General features: G+C 43.6%; 1 protein-coding gene across 1 annotated transcript in view; it reads right to left on the reverse strand.

Moving 5' to 3' along the window:
* The window catches only part of LOC123514378 (trafficking protein particle complex subunit 12-like), a gene marked incomplete in the record, with an annotated part of 139,140 nt that overhangs the window by 46,238 nt on the left and 74,860 nt on the right, over positions 1-18,042 (reverse strand). Inside the window, 1 exon segment of the mRNA XM_045272261.1 lies at positions 15,388-15,618. Coding sequence (XP_045128196.1) covers positions 15,388-15,618 — 231 coding nt within the window.

The raw sequence follows: 18,042 nt of genomic DNA on the forward strand, positions 1-18,042 counted from the left end.
GCCAGAATGAATAAGCGTTTTTACATTGTTTTCAATACCCCGAGTTTAGCGATCCTCGAGTTTGGCGCTATATCTTAAGAAGAAAGCAAGCGCTAAACTCGGGAGGGTACTGTATATATATATATATATATATATATATATATATATATATATATATATATATATATATATATATATATATACAGTAATACTCCACTTAACGAACGTTCTTCTAACGAATTTCTGGTTTAACGTACTATATAAAGTTAGACCAAAAAGTCCGCATAACGTACAATCACATCCGTTTTAGCAAATTTTCTGGGTTTGAATTTGCCGGGTGAGGGACCGAACATGGCAGCTTCGCTGTGATTGGCTGGCTCCCCGCCTCTGTCTCTAGTGCTTCTGGAGCTGGATGCAAGATTCTTTAACAACGTCAGTGGAACCTCCTGCCACAAAATGGCTTCCATGAATGCTTGGAGGGACGGTGACAGGGTTGCTATCAGGTTGCTCTGAGGGTGCTGGGAACACCACCTCTGGAGGTGGTGTTACTGTCATATATGCCTTTATGTTCACAAAACAACATTTCTATTAGCTTTTTATAAACCTTGCCCCCAAGAAAGGATTGTTTTGTAATGCATAAAGTGAAATCTTACGTGGAATACCAAAAAAAATAAAGCAGAGATGAGATTGGCCACAGACGAAACAGAGACTCATGGCAACTCGGCCGCTTCTTCTTCTTGTGACCCTTTTAGCCTGCGTGTTGTCTTTCACCTCTTCTTCTTCTTCTGCAGCTGCTCCCATGTTCATATGGGGTCGCTGTTCCTCACTAGTCTTCTCCACAAGGCTCTGTCCCCAAACTCCTCTCCACTCAATCCTCTCTCCCTCAGGTCCTCTCCAATACGATCCTTCCATCTTTTCTTTGGCCTGCCACGTCGTCTTCTTCCCTCCACTTCCATATCCAATATCCTTCTGCCGACATATCCTTCTTCTCGCCTTTTGATATGACCGAACCATCGCATTCTCCTTTCTTGTACTTTCTTTGTCACCTCCGTTACTTTGGCTGTTCCTCTTATAAAATTGTTTCTCACTTTATCCCTCCTTGTCACCCCAAGCATCCACCTTAACATTCTCATCTCAGCAACCTCCAACTTATTCTCCTGTGCTTTCTTTATTGGCCACGTCTCCGCACCATATAACATGGCAGGTCTAACCACCGATTTGAACACTTTTCCCTTTACTCTTGCACTAATTTTTCGGTCACAGAGCACTCCAGTTGTTCTTTTCCAATTCTTCCAGCCCGATTGGATACGGTGAATGATCTCTCCATCCAGGTTGCCGTCCGCTGATATATGAGAGCCCAAGTATCTGAACTCCTTCACACCCTTTAACTTCATATCTTGCATCCATACTTCACTCTCCTGTCGACCATTAAAATTCAGATACTCCGTCTTCTCCTGCTAATTCTCAAACCTCTCTCCTCCAATGCTCGTCGCCATCTCTCCAACTTTCTCTCCACACCATCTCTACTTTCATCCACCAAGACGATGTCATCCGCGAACAACATAGTCCACGGTGCCTCCTCCTTTATATTTTGAATACTGTCATCCATGAGTAGGTTGAACAGATATGGGCTCAGAGAAGATCCCTGGTGCAGGCCCACTCTCACACAGAACTCCTCTGTTGCTCCCACACTGCTCCTTACCCTCGTCCTTGAGCCTTCGTACATGTCCTGGATCACTCTCACATACTTCTCTGATGCTCCTTTTCTTCTCATACTAGCCCAAACTTCCTGGCGTGGTACTCTATCATAAGCTTTTTCCAAATCAATGAAAATAAGGTGTAACTCTCTTTGTTTCTCCCCATACTTCTGCGTGTTGTCTTTCACCACGATATCAAATTTATGTTTCCACTCCTCTATTGCCTGCTATAATGGATATCATATCTTAGTATTCATATACGCTCATGCCATGAGGATAACCTTGACTCCGTGGCAGTGAGTGATAGTGAATTACTAATGAAATACCGTGGTATTTCATTAGTAATTCACTATCATTCAGTGACACAGATTCAAGGTTATCCTCATGGTATGAGTGTATATGAATACTAAGATATGATATCCATTATAGCAGGCAATAGAGGAGTGGAAACATAAACATCGTGGTGAAAGCAACACACAGGCTAAAAGGGTCACAAGAAGAAGAAGAAGAAGCGGCCGAGTCGCCATGAGTCTCTGCTTCGTCTGTGGCCGATCCTATCTCTGGTTTATTTTTTGGTATTCCATGTAAGATTTCCCTTTATGCATTACAAAACAATCCTTTCTTGGGGGGCAAGGTTTGTAAAAAGCTAATAGAAAAATATATAATTTTTTTTCTTAACCCATGTGGTATGTTGGGGACCAGCCCAGAATGCATCCCCCCTATTTCCATTATTTCCTATGGGAAAATGATGTCTGCTTAATGAATTTCCGCTTTACGAACAGCTTTGACATCCCCTATCCTGTTCGTTAAGTGGAGTATTCCTGCATATATATATATATATATATATATATATATATATATATATATATATATATATATATATATATATATATATATATCTTAACAAAGGCAACAACTGCTGTAGCTTGCTTTGTTGTTCTTGATGTTAAGGCCATGAAGATCTATGGATCCTTATGAGCCCTGAAATAGTCCTGTGAGTATCACAGGCGTGGTAGCTGGCTAGTCTTCCTCAAGAAGGCACAGGTAATGCAAAGGACAGCAGGTAATCGTGAAGGGTGGACACGTGAGGCCGCTAGGAGGGTGGGCAAGTTGAGTGCTGTGATGGTCAGGGTGGAGACTCGGAAGCATAGTGCAGTGTGGTGGGAGTGGAAGCTTGGGCAATGGAACAGGAAATGTTTGATGGTCTCAGGGGTTGTCCTACACCAAGGGCAGAAGGGATTCAGGAGAGACGCAGGTAGTGCAAGAGAGCACTTAAAGTGGTATGGCCCAGGCGGAGGTGGGTGATGGCTGCTCCAACCCCCTAATCGATTCCTCCAATCCTCCCATTGAACCTGTATATCCTCCTAGAATCCTTGCCATCTTCACACCCCACTTCTCTATTGACACGCATTGCAGCTACACGCACTGCTCTCCGTGGTTTTGCCCCTGCTGTCGGTTGTTTTTTCTTCTACCAAGATGTCTTCTCACATGGCTTCTTCTTTGCCATCCCCTACTGAAAGTGATGTGCTGGGGGAAGGTGCAAATCCCCCAACAGACAGTGTTATGTTTATCACTGGCTGCCCGCACTCTGGAGCAGACAGTTCCGGTGTCTCAGGGGCTCCACTGCCAGCCACAGCGTACTCTGCCTTCTCTTCTGGTTCCTTCAAAAGGTTGTGTGCATGTCAGGAATGCAGCAGGGCTCTTCCTAATGTCTCCCATGATCCTCATACTGTATGTATCATGGGTCGTGGTTCCCGTATTGTTTCTTCAAGGTGTGAGGAATGTGCAGGCTGGGATGTCATGATGGTGGATTCAGCCAGGGTTTATCAGGCTAAAGTGGAGCAGTGCCATACCAGATATGCCTGTGCTAAACGTCAGGGTAGTGTTGGCGCTTCAGGAAGCAGGGTTGGGGCTGGTGACATGCCCCACAGGGTGGTACAGGTGGACTTGCTATCTTTGATGGGTTCTGTCACCCCTTAGGATTCGGCCTCCCAGGCAGGCCAGGTTCTACCCTTGGAGGATTGACTTGCTGCCATGTTTACTGCAGTCTATGCTTTCTGATATGATTGCTTCTCAAGTAAACTCATGTCTTAATAACCTTGCTAAGCTTCCAGCAAGTTCGTTGTCTCAGGCAAAGTGTCTGGCTAGCTCTAGACCAACCTCTCCAAAGCCCGCGGAGCCTAACAGAATGCAAGAGGCACTCCTAGCTGATGGGGGACAGGGAGGTAGCCTGGGACATGAGCCATCAAGTATTCGTTCCAGTGCTGTGATGGCAGACACCCTGTTATTCACGAAACGGTCCCAGGCCAAGGTGGGGAGAAGCATGAGGCCTGCCTTTCTGTTGCTTCCTTCAGCCTGGGATCCAGATGTGGCTATAAGTGAGATTCTTGGCCCACTAGCCCATCTCAGACCCTTGGGTGAGGATCGGACTGGTTGTGGCGATACAGAGCGTCAAGAGCATCCAGTCACTCAGTCCATGGGAGGTGGGGTGCAAGAGACAGCACCAAGTCACCCCTCTCCCCTGTCCATGGCACCCGAAGGGAGGTATCGGCAGATGGTAACCCACTCGGCTGCACATCATCACCACTGTTTGGCTCCACAACAACCTTCTCCACAGCAACCTTTGCACCAACACAGTGTGGGTTCAGTGTGTGCCTCTCCCTTCCCTCTCCATGTTCCTTTCACCTCTCATCCCTCCTCGCTGGGAATCGGTTGTTGGGGAAAAGGAGGACGATTCCATGGGTTCAGAAGACCATCTTCTGGAATCTTCCCCTACCTTCACAGCCATAATGGACTTTGTCTGTGAGAAGTTTCCAGAAGACCATGGTCCAGTGGTACAGGACTCCACCCCCCCTTCTCCTGGGCATGCAGAGGAGTGAGGTTCCTGCCACTACCCCTCGCTTAAGGCATGCACATCCTATAGATTTCATGATGTCTTAAGCCTCAGAGGCATTGACGCGTGCTAATGAGTCCTCTAAGCCTTGTTTTGCCTCTCCCTCCTCAATCAACATATTACCAAATGAAGTTCAAGATGGAAATCGTCTGCATGGTACTGGCTGCCACCTGCTGACACAATTGGATGGTGTCCATCAACATGAAGGATGCTTACCTGGAAGTTTCTGTCCAGCCCCAGAGCAGACAGTTCTTTCGTTTTGGTTGGGGTGGACGTACACTCTTAGTTCCGAGCACAGGCAACCCCTGCTTAATGAACGTTCACACATCGAAATTTCGCTACAACAAACGTTTCCTTTTACTACCATCTGCTTGTATAATGAACACCAAACTCTCTTTAACCCTTTCCTTCCAGCAATCGTATATATACAATTGCATCAATGCGTCCGTAGCGACGGTGATCATACCCGTAATCAAGAATTTTCGCACCTCAATTTTGAGCTCCAAGCGCGGTTTCTCGAGTTAGATGGTGAGTGGAAGTGTCTGGCATGTTTCCACATGTAGTGTTGTCACTATAGCTCTAGAAATTTAGCGGTAACTAAGCTATTTTCCCTTTCTCCGGGCGACACTTGGCAACCCCAGCGACCCGCCGGGTGGAAAGCACCATGATAAGTGCGAAGAGACATCCTGATAAGAACGAAGGATCTCAAATCATAACTCACCATGGAGCAGGACAGAACATATGTATTTAGCAGTGCTTCTAAGTTTGAAGACAGTGACAGTGAATATTTAGAAGAAGAAACTCAAGAAAGCGAAGACATTAGTGAGGACTCGGAAAGTGAAAAAAAATATTACCTATCATTCTTTCATGTTAATTTTTTCATTATCTTCAATTTTATAATAAAATGGTAGAAGGTAACTTGTCAGAGAGAGAGAGAGAGAGAGAGAGAGAGAGAGAGAGAGAGAGAGAGAGAGAGAGAGAGAGAGAGAGAGAGAGAGAGAGAGAGAGAGAGAGAGAGAGAGAGAGAGAGAGAGAGAGAGAGAGAGAGAGAGAGAGAGAGGAGAGAGAGAGAGAGAGCCAGTCTTCCCATTAGAGTGAGTGAGAGAGAGAGAGAGAGAGAGAGAGAGAGAGAGAGAGAGAGAGAGAGAGAGAGAGAGAGAGAGAGAGAGAGAGAGAGAGAGAGAGAGAGAGAGAGAGAGAGAGAGAGAGAGAGAGAGAGAGAAATAATGTTATTTGCCTCGGTTGCCTGCTGGTCACCCAACCAGTCTTCCCATTACGTGTGTGTGTGTGTGTGTGTGTGTGTGTGTGTGTGAGAGAGAGAGAGAGAGAGAGAGAGAGAGAGAGAGAGAGAGAGAGAGAGAGAGAGAGAGAGAGAGAGAGAGAGAGAGAGAGAGAGAGAGAGAGAGAGAGATAATGTTATTTGCCTGAAACTTGATATGAAAAGGATGAAATCTCTCTCTCTCTCATCTGAAGTGTACAATTTCTCCTCAAGAGAGAGAGAGAGAGAGAGAGAGAGAGAGAGAGAGAGAGAGAGAGAGAGAGAGAGAGAGAGAGAGAGAGAGAGAGAGAGAGAGAGAGAGAGAGAGAGAGAGAGAGAGAGAGAGTGTGTGTGTGTGTGTGTGTGTGTGTGTGTGTGTGTGTGTGTGTGTGTGTGTGTGTGTGTGTGTGTGTGTGTGTGTGTGTGTGTATTTACCTAGTTGTAATTGTATTTACCTAGTTGTAGTTTTACAGGGCCTGGGCTTTATGCTCGTGTGGCCCCGTCTCCATATCTACACTTATCCAATCTTACTTTAAAAGTGTGCACACTCGTTGCAGACACTACTTCTTCATTTAAACTGTTCCATGTCTCAATACATCTTTGCAGGAAACTATATTTTTTAACATCTCTCAGACATCTTCCTTTTCTCAGCTTTTTACTATGCGATCTTGTGCTTCGAATGTCATATTCTTCTCTCAGGATCAGTTTCTCATTATCCACTTGGTCCATTCCGTTGATCAATTTATAAACTTGTATCAGGTCTCCTCTCTCCTTCTTTGTTCCAGGGTTGGTAGATCCATAGCCTTTAGTCTCTCCTCATATGTCATCCCTTCAAATTCTGGAACCATTCTTGTAGCCATTTTTGTAGTCTCTCCAATTTCCTTATGTGTTTCTTTTATGAGGGGTCCACACTACTCCTGCATATTCCAATCTGGGTCTTATTATAGTACTTATCAATTTCTTCATCATTTCTTTGTCCATGTAGTGAAATGCTACTCCAATATTCCTTAGCAAATTATATGTTTCTCTAAAAATTCTATCAATATGGCTTACTGGTTGATTGTTTTCTTCCATCGTCACTCCTAAGTCCTTTTCCTTTTTACTTTCTCCAGTTCTACTCCATCTCCCATCTTATAGATTCCCACAGGTCGTCTTTCACTCTTTCCCATTTCCATGACATGGCTTTTGTTCACATTGAATTCCATTTCCCACTTTTTGCTCCATTCCCAGATCTTATTTAGGTCTTCTTGCAGTATTTCACAATCCTCTTTTGCTTTATAACTCTGCACAGTTTCGTATCATCTGCAAACAGATTTATGTAGCTGTTCACTCCTTCTGGCATGTCGTTAATATAAATGAGGAAAAGTATTGGTGCCAATACTGACCCTGTGGCACTCCGCTTTCTACTGCTCTCCACTTGGACTTCATATCTTTAACTACCGTCCTTATTTCTCTCCCCTCAAATAATTTTCTATCCATCTCAATGTGCTTCCTTTTAAGCCACCCTTCTCCTCTAACTTCCATAGTAATCTTGCATGTGGCACTTTGTCAAACGCCTTTTTAAATCCAAATAAATACAGTCAACCCATCCTCTCTCTCTTGTACTCTATCAACTATTCTAGAATAGAAACTCAATAAATTAGTTACACAAGACCGTCTTTTCTAAAACCAAATTGGCTATTTGATATTAATTTGTTGTCTTCAAGGAACTCGATCCATTGTTTCTTTATTATTCTTTCACACATCTTGCATATTACACTAGTTAGTGATACCGGTCTGTAATTTAAAGGTTCTTCCTTCCTTCCACTCTTATATATGGGAACCACCTCAGCTCTTTTCCATTCTACTGGTACTGTTCCATTTTCTATTGAGCATTTTATGATGTTGTATATAGGACTTGCTAGTTCTTCCCTACATTCTTTCAGTATTCTGCCTGAGACTTCATCTGGTCCCATTGCCTTCTCTTCATCCAGTTCCTTCATTAACTTCTTTTATTTCAAGCTTGGTTACTTTAATCTCTTTCATATAGATTGTCTCTCTATTACCCTGTGGCCTTTCAAATTTGGATTCCTTAGTAAAGACCTCCTGGAATTTATTATTTAATAGTTCTGCCATACTTTTTGGGTCTTCCACCATCCCGTTCTCTCCTTTTAACCTTTCTATTGTTTCTCTTTGTCTAATTTTTCCATTTATGAATCTATAGAACAATTTTGGTTGCTCCTTACATTTTTCGACAATGTCCTTTTCAAAGTTCTTTTCCTCTTCCTTCCTCACCTTAACATATTCATTTCTCGCTGCCTTGAAGTTTTCCTTATTTGTTGGATTTCTATTTCTCCTCCATCTTTTCCATGCTCCATCTCTTTTCTCCTTTGCCCTAGCACACCTTGCATTAAACCAATCTTTCTTTCCTTCTTTAGGTCTATATTTTGGGACATATTCCCTGACTCCTGTGTGTGTGTGTGTGTGTGTGTGTGTGTGTGTGTGTGTGTGTGTGTGTGTGTGTGTGTGTGTGTGTGTGTGTGTGTGTGTGTGTAATTCACTGTTTGATCTGCTGCAGTCTCTGACGAGACAGCCAGACGTTACCCTACGGAACGAGCTCAGAGCTCATTGTTTCCGATCTTCGGATAGGCCTGAGACCAGGCACACACCACACACCAGGACAACAAGGTCACAACTCCTCGATTTACATCTCGTACCTACTAACTGCTAGGTGAACAGGGGCTACACGTGAAAGGAGACACACCCAAATATCTCCACCCGGCCGGGGAATCGAACCCCAGTCCTCTGGCTTGTGAAGCTAGCGCTCTAACCACTGAGCTACCGGGCCGTGTGTGTGTGTGTGTGTGTGTGTGTGTGTGTGTGTGTGTGTGTGTGTGTGTGTGTGTGTGTGTGTGTGTGTGTGCGAGCGGTGTCATCGCTCTCCGGGCTGTTTCTGGAAGACAGATCACACAGCAGGAGGAGGAGGAATCCTTGATAAGGCATAAACTGAACTTTCAGAGGTCACATCGAGCTACAAAGTACATCATTGTATTCAGAATAACAAAGAGAATATAATTATTAGTATTCAAACGGTTTTCTGACAATTTCTAGGTTTACCATTTTTAGCCGTCATGGCAAACGGGAAAATAGTTTAAGCGCCGGAAGGAAAAGGTTAATGAAATTTTATTCAGGTAATTTTTTCCAAGTTTGAAAGCCCCATCATATCACGCAAGCCGACAGGCTTTTGAATACACCAGCGCCTCTCGTGGACAAAACGCGCACCACTCACTCCCCTACTCTTCCCCACTCTTGGTTCAAAACAATAACAGAGTCCAGCAGCAGCTCATCTTCCCTCGCTCAACATGCCACCAAAATGCCCTGCAATGTCGCCTAGCATTACTAAGAAGACCAGGAAGTCTCTTACTCTCTAAGTGAAGCTGGATATTATTCACAAACACGAGAGACGAGAAAACTAATAGCATTGCTCGCCACCATGGCTTGACTCCATCTATTGTCTCTACTATTTTCAAGTCAGCAGACACTATTAAGAAGGCTGGTGAGACCGTATCTTCCTTGCAAGCTAAAAGAACCACCCGAACTCATGACTCTCCAATGAATAAAATGGAAAGCCTTGTGGAAATGTGGTACGTAAGTTTTGTATGCGGTATAATGATGTGTGCTTTGTTTACATTCCACAGGTTGCTGGCTAGCATTTTTCTCACTCCACTCTCCCTCCCTCATAAATTTAAGATCATCAACATTATAAACTTACTTACATACATACATTAGTGTACATCATAATGACTTAGTCTTAAACTAAACTGCTTAAATGTTTAACTTCATAATTTTTACTTTCATTAAACCTTTTACTGTACTATGATGCACTCTCACTTTGTTTACTCTCAATGGAAGTTCAAGTCAGGGGTCAAACTTGTTATAATTGGTTCACTTAACGAAAATTCATGCAACTAATGTTTTTTTTAGGAACGTAACCTGTTCGTTAAGCGGGGTTTGCCTGTACTGTGCTTCACCCTATCTATGGCTCCCCAGGTATTCACCAAGATTATGGCACCTGTTTCTGTGGAGTTACACAGGCACAGCATCCGCATCCTACAGTATCTGGATGACTAGCTTCTGGCGTTGTCTTACCATGAGGCTCTCAACTCGATCCAAAGTCTTTGTGCCCGCCTAGGGATCTGCCTCAATTATGACAAATCTTTCTTATAGCCAGCTCAGGAAATTGTCTACTTGGGAGTCAACATTCGGACTCCTCTTTTGAAGGCTTTCCTGACACAAACCAAGGTGGACAATCTTCTCTCTCAAGTACAAGGTTTCATGGATTCATGACTCCCGACCGCCAAAGAGTGGTTAACACTACTGGGTCACATGGCTTCCCTTACTTATCTGGTTCCAGGGGCTCAGTTGCATATGTGAAGCCTACAGTTTCGCCTATGCTCTCAGAGGTCCAGCTCAATGTAAGACAACTCGATCTGGATCAGCTGGACTCCCGACAATATTGTGGACCTACAGTGGAGGATGATGGAATGCAATCTTCTCGCTGGCAGGGACCTCCAGGACCTAGTACCGGATTTTCTGCTGTACACAGGTGCCTCCACACATGGTTGGGGCTGCTCTCTCCTTCATTACACCGTGGGTGTACTGTGGTCTGAAGACGAAGCAACTCTTCACATCAATGTTCTGGAACTCCGAGCAGTTCGGCTTGGTCTACTACACTTCCAACACATCCTCCAGGGCAAGAAGGTGGGAGTGTTTGCAGACAATATCACAGCTCTGGCATATCTCTTTCACCACAGGGCCACTCACTCTTCAACACTCAATGAGGAGGCGCAGCAGATGTTGTGTTGGGCAGAGGACAAAGCTATTGTTCTCAGGCCTCAATTAATCAGTGGGTCTTGCAATGTGTTAGCAGGCCTCAATTAATCAGTGGGTCTTGCAATGTGTTAGCAGATTCCCTCAGCCGGGAGTTGCAGGTCACTTCCACAGAGTGGACTCTTCACTATGATGTGTGTTGAGCCCTGTGGCAACTTTGGGGGATGCCTCTGTTGGATCTCTTTGCCACCAGCCAGAACTTCAGGCTCCCTGCATTTGTCTCTCCATTTCTAGACCCCATGGCCATCGCCACGGATGCTTTTCTCTTCCCTTGGGACCACATGGATCTATATACCTTTCCACCATTTCCAGAGATCAGGTAACTTCTGTTCAAGCTCCGGTTGTTACAGAGGACATCCACCATCCTCATTGCACCATTCTGGCCAAGCAAGGAATGATTCCCAGATCTACTACAGGTGACCGTCGACACTCCCCGTCTCCTCCCAACACGGACAGACCTTCTGTGGCAGCCTCACTTCCATTGCTTCCATGCCGATCTACACATGCTTCAGCTGACTGTGTGGAAACTGTCCACTGACTCCTCCCGTATCAAGGCTATTCCCAAAGAGTTGTGAAGTTCCTGGCGGTATCTTGATGGTGTTCAACCATTGTGAACTACCAATATAAGTGGAACCGTTACTGTCGGTGGTGTCACCAGGAGGGACACACTGCATCGACACCCTCCAGTCAAAAATTTGCTGACTTCCTTCTCCACTTGCACCAGGATTGTCACCTTTACACATCTGATCAAAGGACGACATGTTCGGGTGTTTTGTGATAACATGACAGCAGTCAACTATGTCAATGAAATGGGTGGCACAGAATCTTCATTGTATAATGGCATATGCTTTGAACTTTGGGATTGGTGTGTGGCAAATGATGTCTGGCTTACCTGTTCTCACATACCAGGTAAAGTTAATCTCATGGTGGACACTGCATCTCGGACATTTAATGACAGGCATGAGTGGAAGTTGAATGAAGGAATTTCTAGGGACCTTTGTGAGATCTTTGGAGTTCCAAGCATTGATCTCTTTGCTTCCTGATTGAACAAACAAGTGCCTTGTTTCTGCTGCTGGAAACCTGACTCAGACGCAGAATATTTTAATGCTTTTTCCATATGATGGTCACAGTTTGACCTAATCTACATTTTTCCACCCTTTGCTCTGATTGCCAGATGCCTACAGAAAACTTGAGTGGAGTCAGCAAGGGGGTGGATGGTGTTGCCACTGTGGCCGTCCCAGCCATGGATGGGGACTCTCCTCACTTTGCTCATAAAGGAACCACGGGTAATTCCGAGGGGGGCACACATATTCCGTCATCCATTGATGGAGGAGGAACACCCCATCCTGCAACACACCTGCCTGATGGCTTGTCTCTTGTCCGGCAACACCTGCAAGACAGAGGCATTTCTACAGCAGGTGCGGACATCATCATGGCCTCCTGGAGACCTGGAACTGCGAAGCAGTATCAGCCACATGTCAACAGGTGGCTACAGTTTTGCAATAGCTGGGACATCGATCCCCTTACTACCCCTGTAACTGATGTTGTGAATTTCTTGTCTGTCACTTTCCACAGAGGTGTGGGTTATACCTCAGTCAACACCGCAAGAGGCGCTCTCTCCTCATTGGGGATTATTGTGGATGGCTGCAGAGCGGGAAACCATCCTCTTGTCAACAGGTTCTTGAGGGGAGTTTTAAACTTGAGACCGTAGTCACCAAGGTACGTGGAAACTTGGGACGTCCAACAGGTGCTCCAGCGTCTGTGTGCCATGGAACCTTTGTGCTCCCTCTCCCTAAAGGACCTAACGCTAAAGCTTGTGATGTTAATAGCACTCACACAAGCTGCCAGAGTACAAACCCTACACTGCTTATTGCTGAGGGATAATCATATCAGCCAGGATTCTGTTTGTGTTTGGTTAGGGGAAAACATTAAACAATGTCAACCAAAGTTCAATGTGCGGTTTGTGACCTTTCAATCATACTCTACAGACAAAAGATTGTGTGTGTGTGAAACTTCGAAAATGTACATTGCTAGAACAGAAGAGTTCAGAAGTGTTGAGAATCAGGAGAATGGGAAATTACTCCTTAGCTTTATTAAGCCACACAAACATGTGACGAAAGACACTGTTGCAAGATGGATTAGGACAGTGCTTAATATGTTGGGCGTGGACACTGACATGTACACTCAACCCTCGATTTGCCGGACTAAAAGGGGGGAAGGCTTGTCCGGGAATGGCAAATGTCCGGCAATGGAAAATGTCCGGGGGTCTACCCCCTTGCCGGACTTTACCCTATACAGGTTGAACCCCGCTTTAACGGCACGCGATTTACCGGAATCCCGTGTTTAACGGCAAAAATTTCCGGTGGGAACATAGTGTTGTCTTTAACGGCATTTCGGCACCTGCACCAGCTGTACCAGGAAGTTGGAAAATAAATCAGACGTTTTTGTTCAGAAAACAAAACTGAGGGAGAAGAAAGAGACTTTGCACCAGATGTGGAAGACAAGAGAAAGAAAAATAAAAGAAAGGCAGGATCAGGAAGAATAGAAGTAACAGGAGGTGCCGAGGCAAAGGCAAAACCTCCTACGACCATCATCATCATCATCATCTCACCACGTGGGGCCGTAACACATGCCAATGCCGCCGACACGTAAGCACAACACTCGTGTGACGCGGCAGACTTGTTTACAGTCCAGTACTAGACGTGTATGTCCGCCCGCGCTGCCATCTATAGTGCCCGATTTGCGAACTTTGTCTGGCGCGGTAGTTTGAAATCGACTTGTCCCGGACTTTTTTTTTTTTTTTCCCCACAGACTCTTGTCCGGCAAATCCGAAATCCGGCAAATGGAGGTCCGGCAAATCGAGGGTTGAGTGTATTCGGTTGGCAGCATTCGGCCTGCAGTAGTGTCAAAAGCCAAGGCCATGGCTGTACCAATTAAGCACATCATGACAAAGGTTGGGTGGTCCAGGGAAGCCACCTTTGCCAAGTATTACAACAAGATCATTCCGGTCCATGACCCTTTCCAAGATGCTGTTCTGCACTAGTCTGTAAGTCCTGTTTGGGCTGGAAGTGTTATATTTATTGTAAACTGTTACATGGCTATGTAATTTTGTTACTATATTGTGGTTTGGTTCCTAGTTGTCTTATTTCTCCACTCTCGTCTATACTTAATTCCCATTTGTTGTACTCGTAGTACGACACCCACATGGCTTCAAAACCTCATGGGCAAAGCAACCTCTAGCAGAAGTGTGATTTGCTGACGTAAAATTAATGAAGTACATGAGACTTACCGCAGGTCAGTTGAAATGTGCTTCAAATTTTATGAAGCAAATCACCTCTGCTGGAAGAGAGCTTTCACATGCCCACCTCTTCCACCCCTACACTATGCAGCGTCTTGTGGTTTTAGTAATTTGATAATAAAGTTATCTTATCTTATCTTATCTTATCTTAATTCCACCAATATGAAATGTCCCCTTACTTCTCATGTGGATGGTCGTGCTCTTTAACCCGTACAGCGTCAGAGACGTACGAGATACGTTGGCTACTCTGAGCGAACCGGGCGTCAGAGATGTATGAGATACGTCGGCGAGCTTCCTCGTGTTTTTGGAGGTATTGTGTCTTCAAAACATACCATTATATTGCCATCATGCACTGTAGACATTGCTCATGCTGCCTCCTTGTCCCTGCTAACATGAATGCTTCCTGTATTTATTTATTACAAATCTGAACTTTAGCAGTTTCTGCTGCCTTCAGCTCGGTGTAGCAGGAAACTGACGCCTCAACTCCACTAATATGAACGCAGCGTAATTTCCATTACTTACTCTCACCATTTCAGATGTTTTTGGTAACTGTTATATTGTGGTAGTGAAAACTTTGTATGACATAAATAAGAATTTTCCAATCGCTTTGCTATAAGGAAATACAAGTACATATTACTCGGAAAATATTTGAACCGCGAAAGGCAACACTCCCTCGCGATATCTTGTGTCTATTTTTAGCCACAAACACTTCCAAACAGCAAAACATGACATGTTGTTTTTCTTTCAACTCAGGAATGATATTATGCATGTGTCCAACTCGGGGATCGACTGGTGAGAAACAAGGAAGTGAGTAAACTAGTCACATAAGGCTTTGCTAAGTTGCTAACCTTAGCGCAAAACATCTCGCACCAATTAATACCACTTCCAGTCAGTTCTGGGAGGAATGACTGTCATTTTCATTTGTTTCACATCATTTAAGACTGGTTTAACAAATAGAAAAAATCCATGATGTGGCCAGCACTGGCGAAATCACAAAGTCTCATATCTGCTGACGCTGTACGGGTTAAAGTCTGGTGGTGAGGATCAGCAAAGCGTATCTCATGTGAAAGCTCCCTTCTAGCAGAGGTGATTTGCTTCTTTAAATTCAAAGCACATTTCAACTGACCTGTGATAAGTCTCATGTACTTCATTGATTTTGAGAGAAGGGTGAGTATGCAGGAGTATTGGGGGTGCATGTAGGAGTATTAGGTGTGTGAAAGAACAGAGTTGTCCTTAAAGTGGAGGTTGTGACTGCCTCCTTGTGATGTGATGCACTAATAATATTTATTTAACTTCCAATATTTCCAATAAGCCTTTCTTTACAGTATTCCTCTCAGGCGTGCATACCTGAAAGAGGTAGATGTGCATTCACATACTATAGATCATTCCTTACCTGGATAGAATGTGCTGTATGTTTACTTGGGTGGCCTGCTCTACCTTCACCCTGGCCATATACCGTCAAGAGTTGAGTGGTCAGATTGACTGCTGCATGGTAACACCCAGCTGCTATCAACTGCCGCAGTCCTCTGTCATCCTGAGTCACTGAAGCTGCTGTTAACACTACTCGTTTAGAAGACATTTCTTCTCCAAGGTAAGTTCTAACTAGATTTTTAACTGGATCACCCTGCAAAATTAGAATGTTGGGATTATACAAAATGTATGTATGCATGTTGACTTAGTCTAAATTCTAGTTATAATTTCTTAGAGAAACAAATCCTAATGTTTCTTCACTATTTCACTACCACAGGAAAATACAACTGAACTGCTGAGTGACTGAACTTGCTTCATAATAAGAAATATAACTTTATATTGTTTACCTATATTTCTATTGTCAATCGTCGTCATGCACACACCCTCATTTAAAAAAAAAATGTAACACCAAGTAAATTAATCAAGGGCATAACAATCCATACAGTCTTACCTATTTCTCATAATGTAATTTCCTAAATAGTTGGCCAAAGTCAACAAAAGTTGCAACACACACACGTGGAAAAGTGCAGGGTTGTATCATCAGTGGACAAGAAGTTTAGTTTAGAAGATCACTGATGAATATTAGGAAGAGAATAGGTAACAAAGCAGAATTCTGAGAAACACAACTGTTAATAGATATTGGAAAAGGACAGTGTCTATCTACCACAGCAACAAAAGAACATTCTGAAAGGAAACTGGAGATGGAATTGCAGAGAGAAGGACAGAAGCTGTAGTAGGGTAGTTTGGAGATCAAAGCTTTTTTTGTCCAACTCTATCAAGAGCTTTTGATATGTCTAAGGCAACAGCAAAAATTAGTATTAGTCATCCTCTAAAAGAGGATGACCAAGACTCAGTAAGGAAAGTCAAATCACCAACAGAGTGGCTTTGAGGGAAGCCATACTAGCAATCACACAAAAGATTATGAAAAGGTAGATGTTTAAGAATCTTCTTGTTGAACTTTAGAAAAGCAGGAAATATCATTTTTAGAAATAAAATGTATATTTTTTCACTTACCTGCTTCATATATTAGCATACAATGCTTCTCAATACCCAGTCACCTTATTGCACATTGAAAAGAATTCTATCTGTATTCCAGCCTATGACCTCTGGCAACCCTTCCTCCCTCAGCTGAGACTCATTCTCTCTTGACTCAATGCAAAGGTGAGGGAGGATGGAATGGTAATGTACACTATATAAGAAGCAGGTAAGTGAAAAATGCATTTTATTTCTAAAAATGGTACAGTGGAGACTTAATACTCGAATGTCTAAACAATCAAACTTTTCAATGCTCGAACACAAAAGTTCAATTTAATACTCAAAAAAATACCTGATAGTCAAACTTCCACACACATAGTTGTAAACAAAGGCTCCCTGGCTTCTTCCTCCTCTCCCTCTGCCAGTTGTGCTGCCATGGTCATCAAAATAACATTCTTGTGCATTCTGCCTGTAGTTTTTCATTTATAAACTTATATTACCACCAAAGGCTTATTAGTGGTGAAAATATCAGATAATCAAACGGTCTCACATTTGGTCATATACAAAGCTCTATCCTCTCCCTTCTCGCAGCTGCCACTGTACCGTTCTGATACTGTATTACCGTTAATACCGGTAATATGGTATACCGAATGCCGGTGCACATCCCTAGTCCTGCTGCAGTCTTGAGAAAAACAACATTCTTCTGCTTATTAGTGATGAAAATAAGGAATCTGGTGAGAGTGCAAGTGTTAGTGAACCACAGCCTTCCATTAGTGGATTCACAGGAATCACACCAGGAGAAAAGTTACAAAAACATTTTCATGGATGGTGACTGGTCCTCTGACAACTTCTCTCCTCCTCCCCACCCTTCTCCCCTCCTCTTCTATGTTATCCATCACCAGTCTTCACTTACAGTATGCAAAAAAAAAAAAAAAAAAAAAAAAAAAAAAAATACATTGAAATTTTTATAAACTTGAGGTTTTGCTATGATTAGAATGAATTACCTGATTTATAGGTATCAATAGTCAAATTTTTTGATACTCAAACAGCCATTTGAAACAAATTAGGTTCGAGTATTGAGTCTCCACTGTATTTGCTTCACATACAACTTGCTTCTTATATCATCACATGCAACTTGTTTCTTATATTATATTTCCACATTATAGGAGGTGGATGATGCCATAGGAATAGAATACAAGAAGGATGAATGGTCCACATTATAACTCTATAAAGTCTAGTGAGGATCCTGAGATAGAAGAGAAACAAGGAGGCTGCAGCATGGCAGAAGGGCTGGACTCTCATCTTCCTCCATGACAATGGAAAGGAACAATTGGTAATCTGAGGCACTATTGTCCTTTGGTCACCACTCAGCCCCAGTCTAAAGTATGGTAGGTACAGTGAAAGCAAGAAAGGCACAAGGAAGTGCTCCCAGAATGGCCTTTCATCATACTGATGGAAGAGCATCATTTAGGTGGTGATAAGCCAGTCCTTTATACTAACCAAGCAGACCCTGACACTTAAAGTAACTGCTACCTTGAAAGATGGACATGCTGCAGGGAGCTATGCTACCAAATCCCCAGCAGTAAGCACTGGTCCCAAGGCA

This window comes from Portunus trituberculatus, chromosome 37 (assembly GCF_017591435.1).
Source record: "Portunus trituberculatus isolate SZX2019 chromosome 37, ASM1759143v1, whole genome shotgun sequence".
NCBI classification, from domain to species: domain Eukaryota; kingdom Metazoa; phylum Arthropoda; class Malacostraca; order Decapoda; family Portunidae; genus Portunus; species Portunus trituberculatus.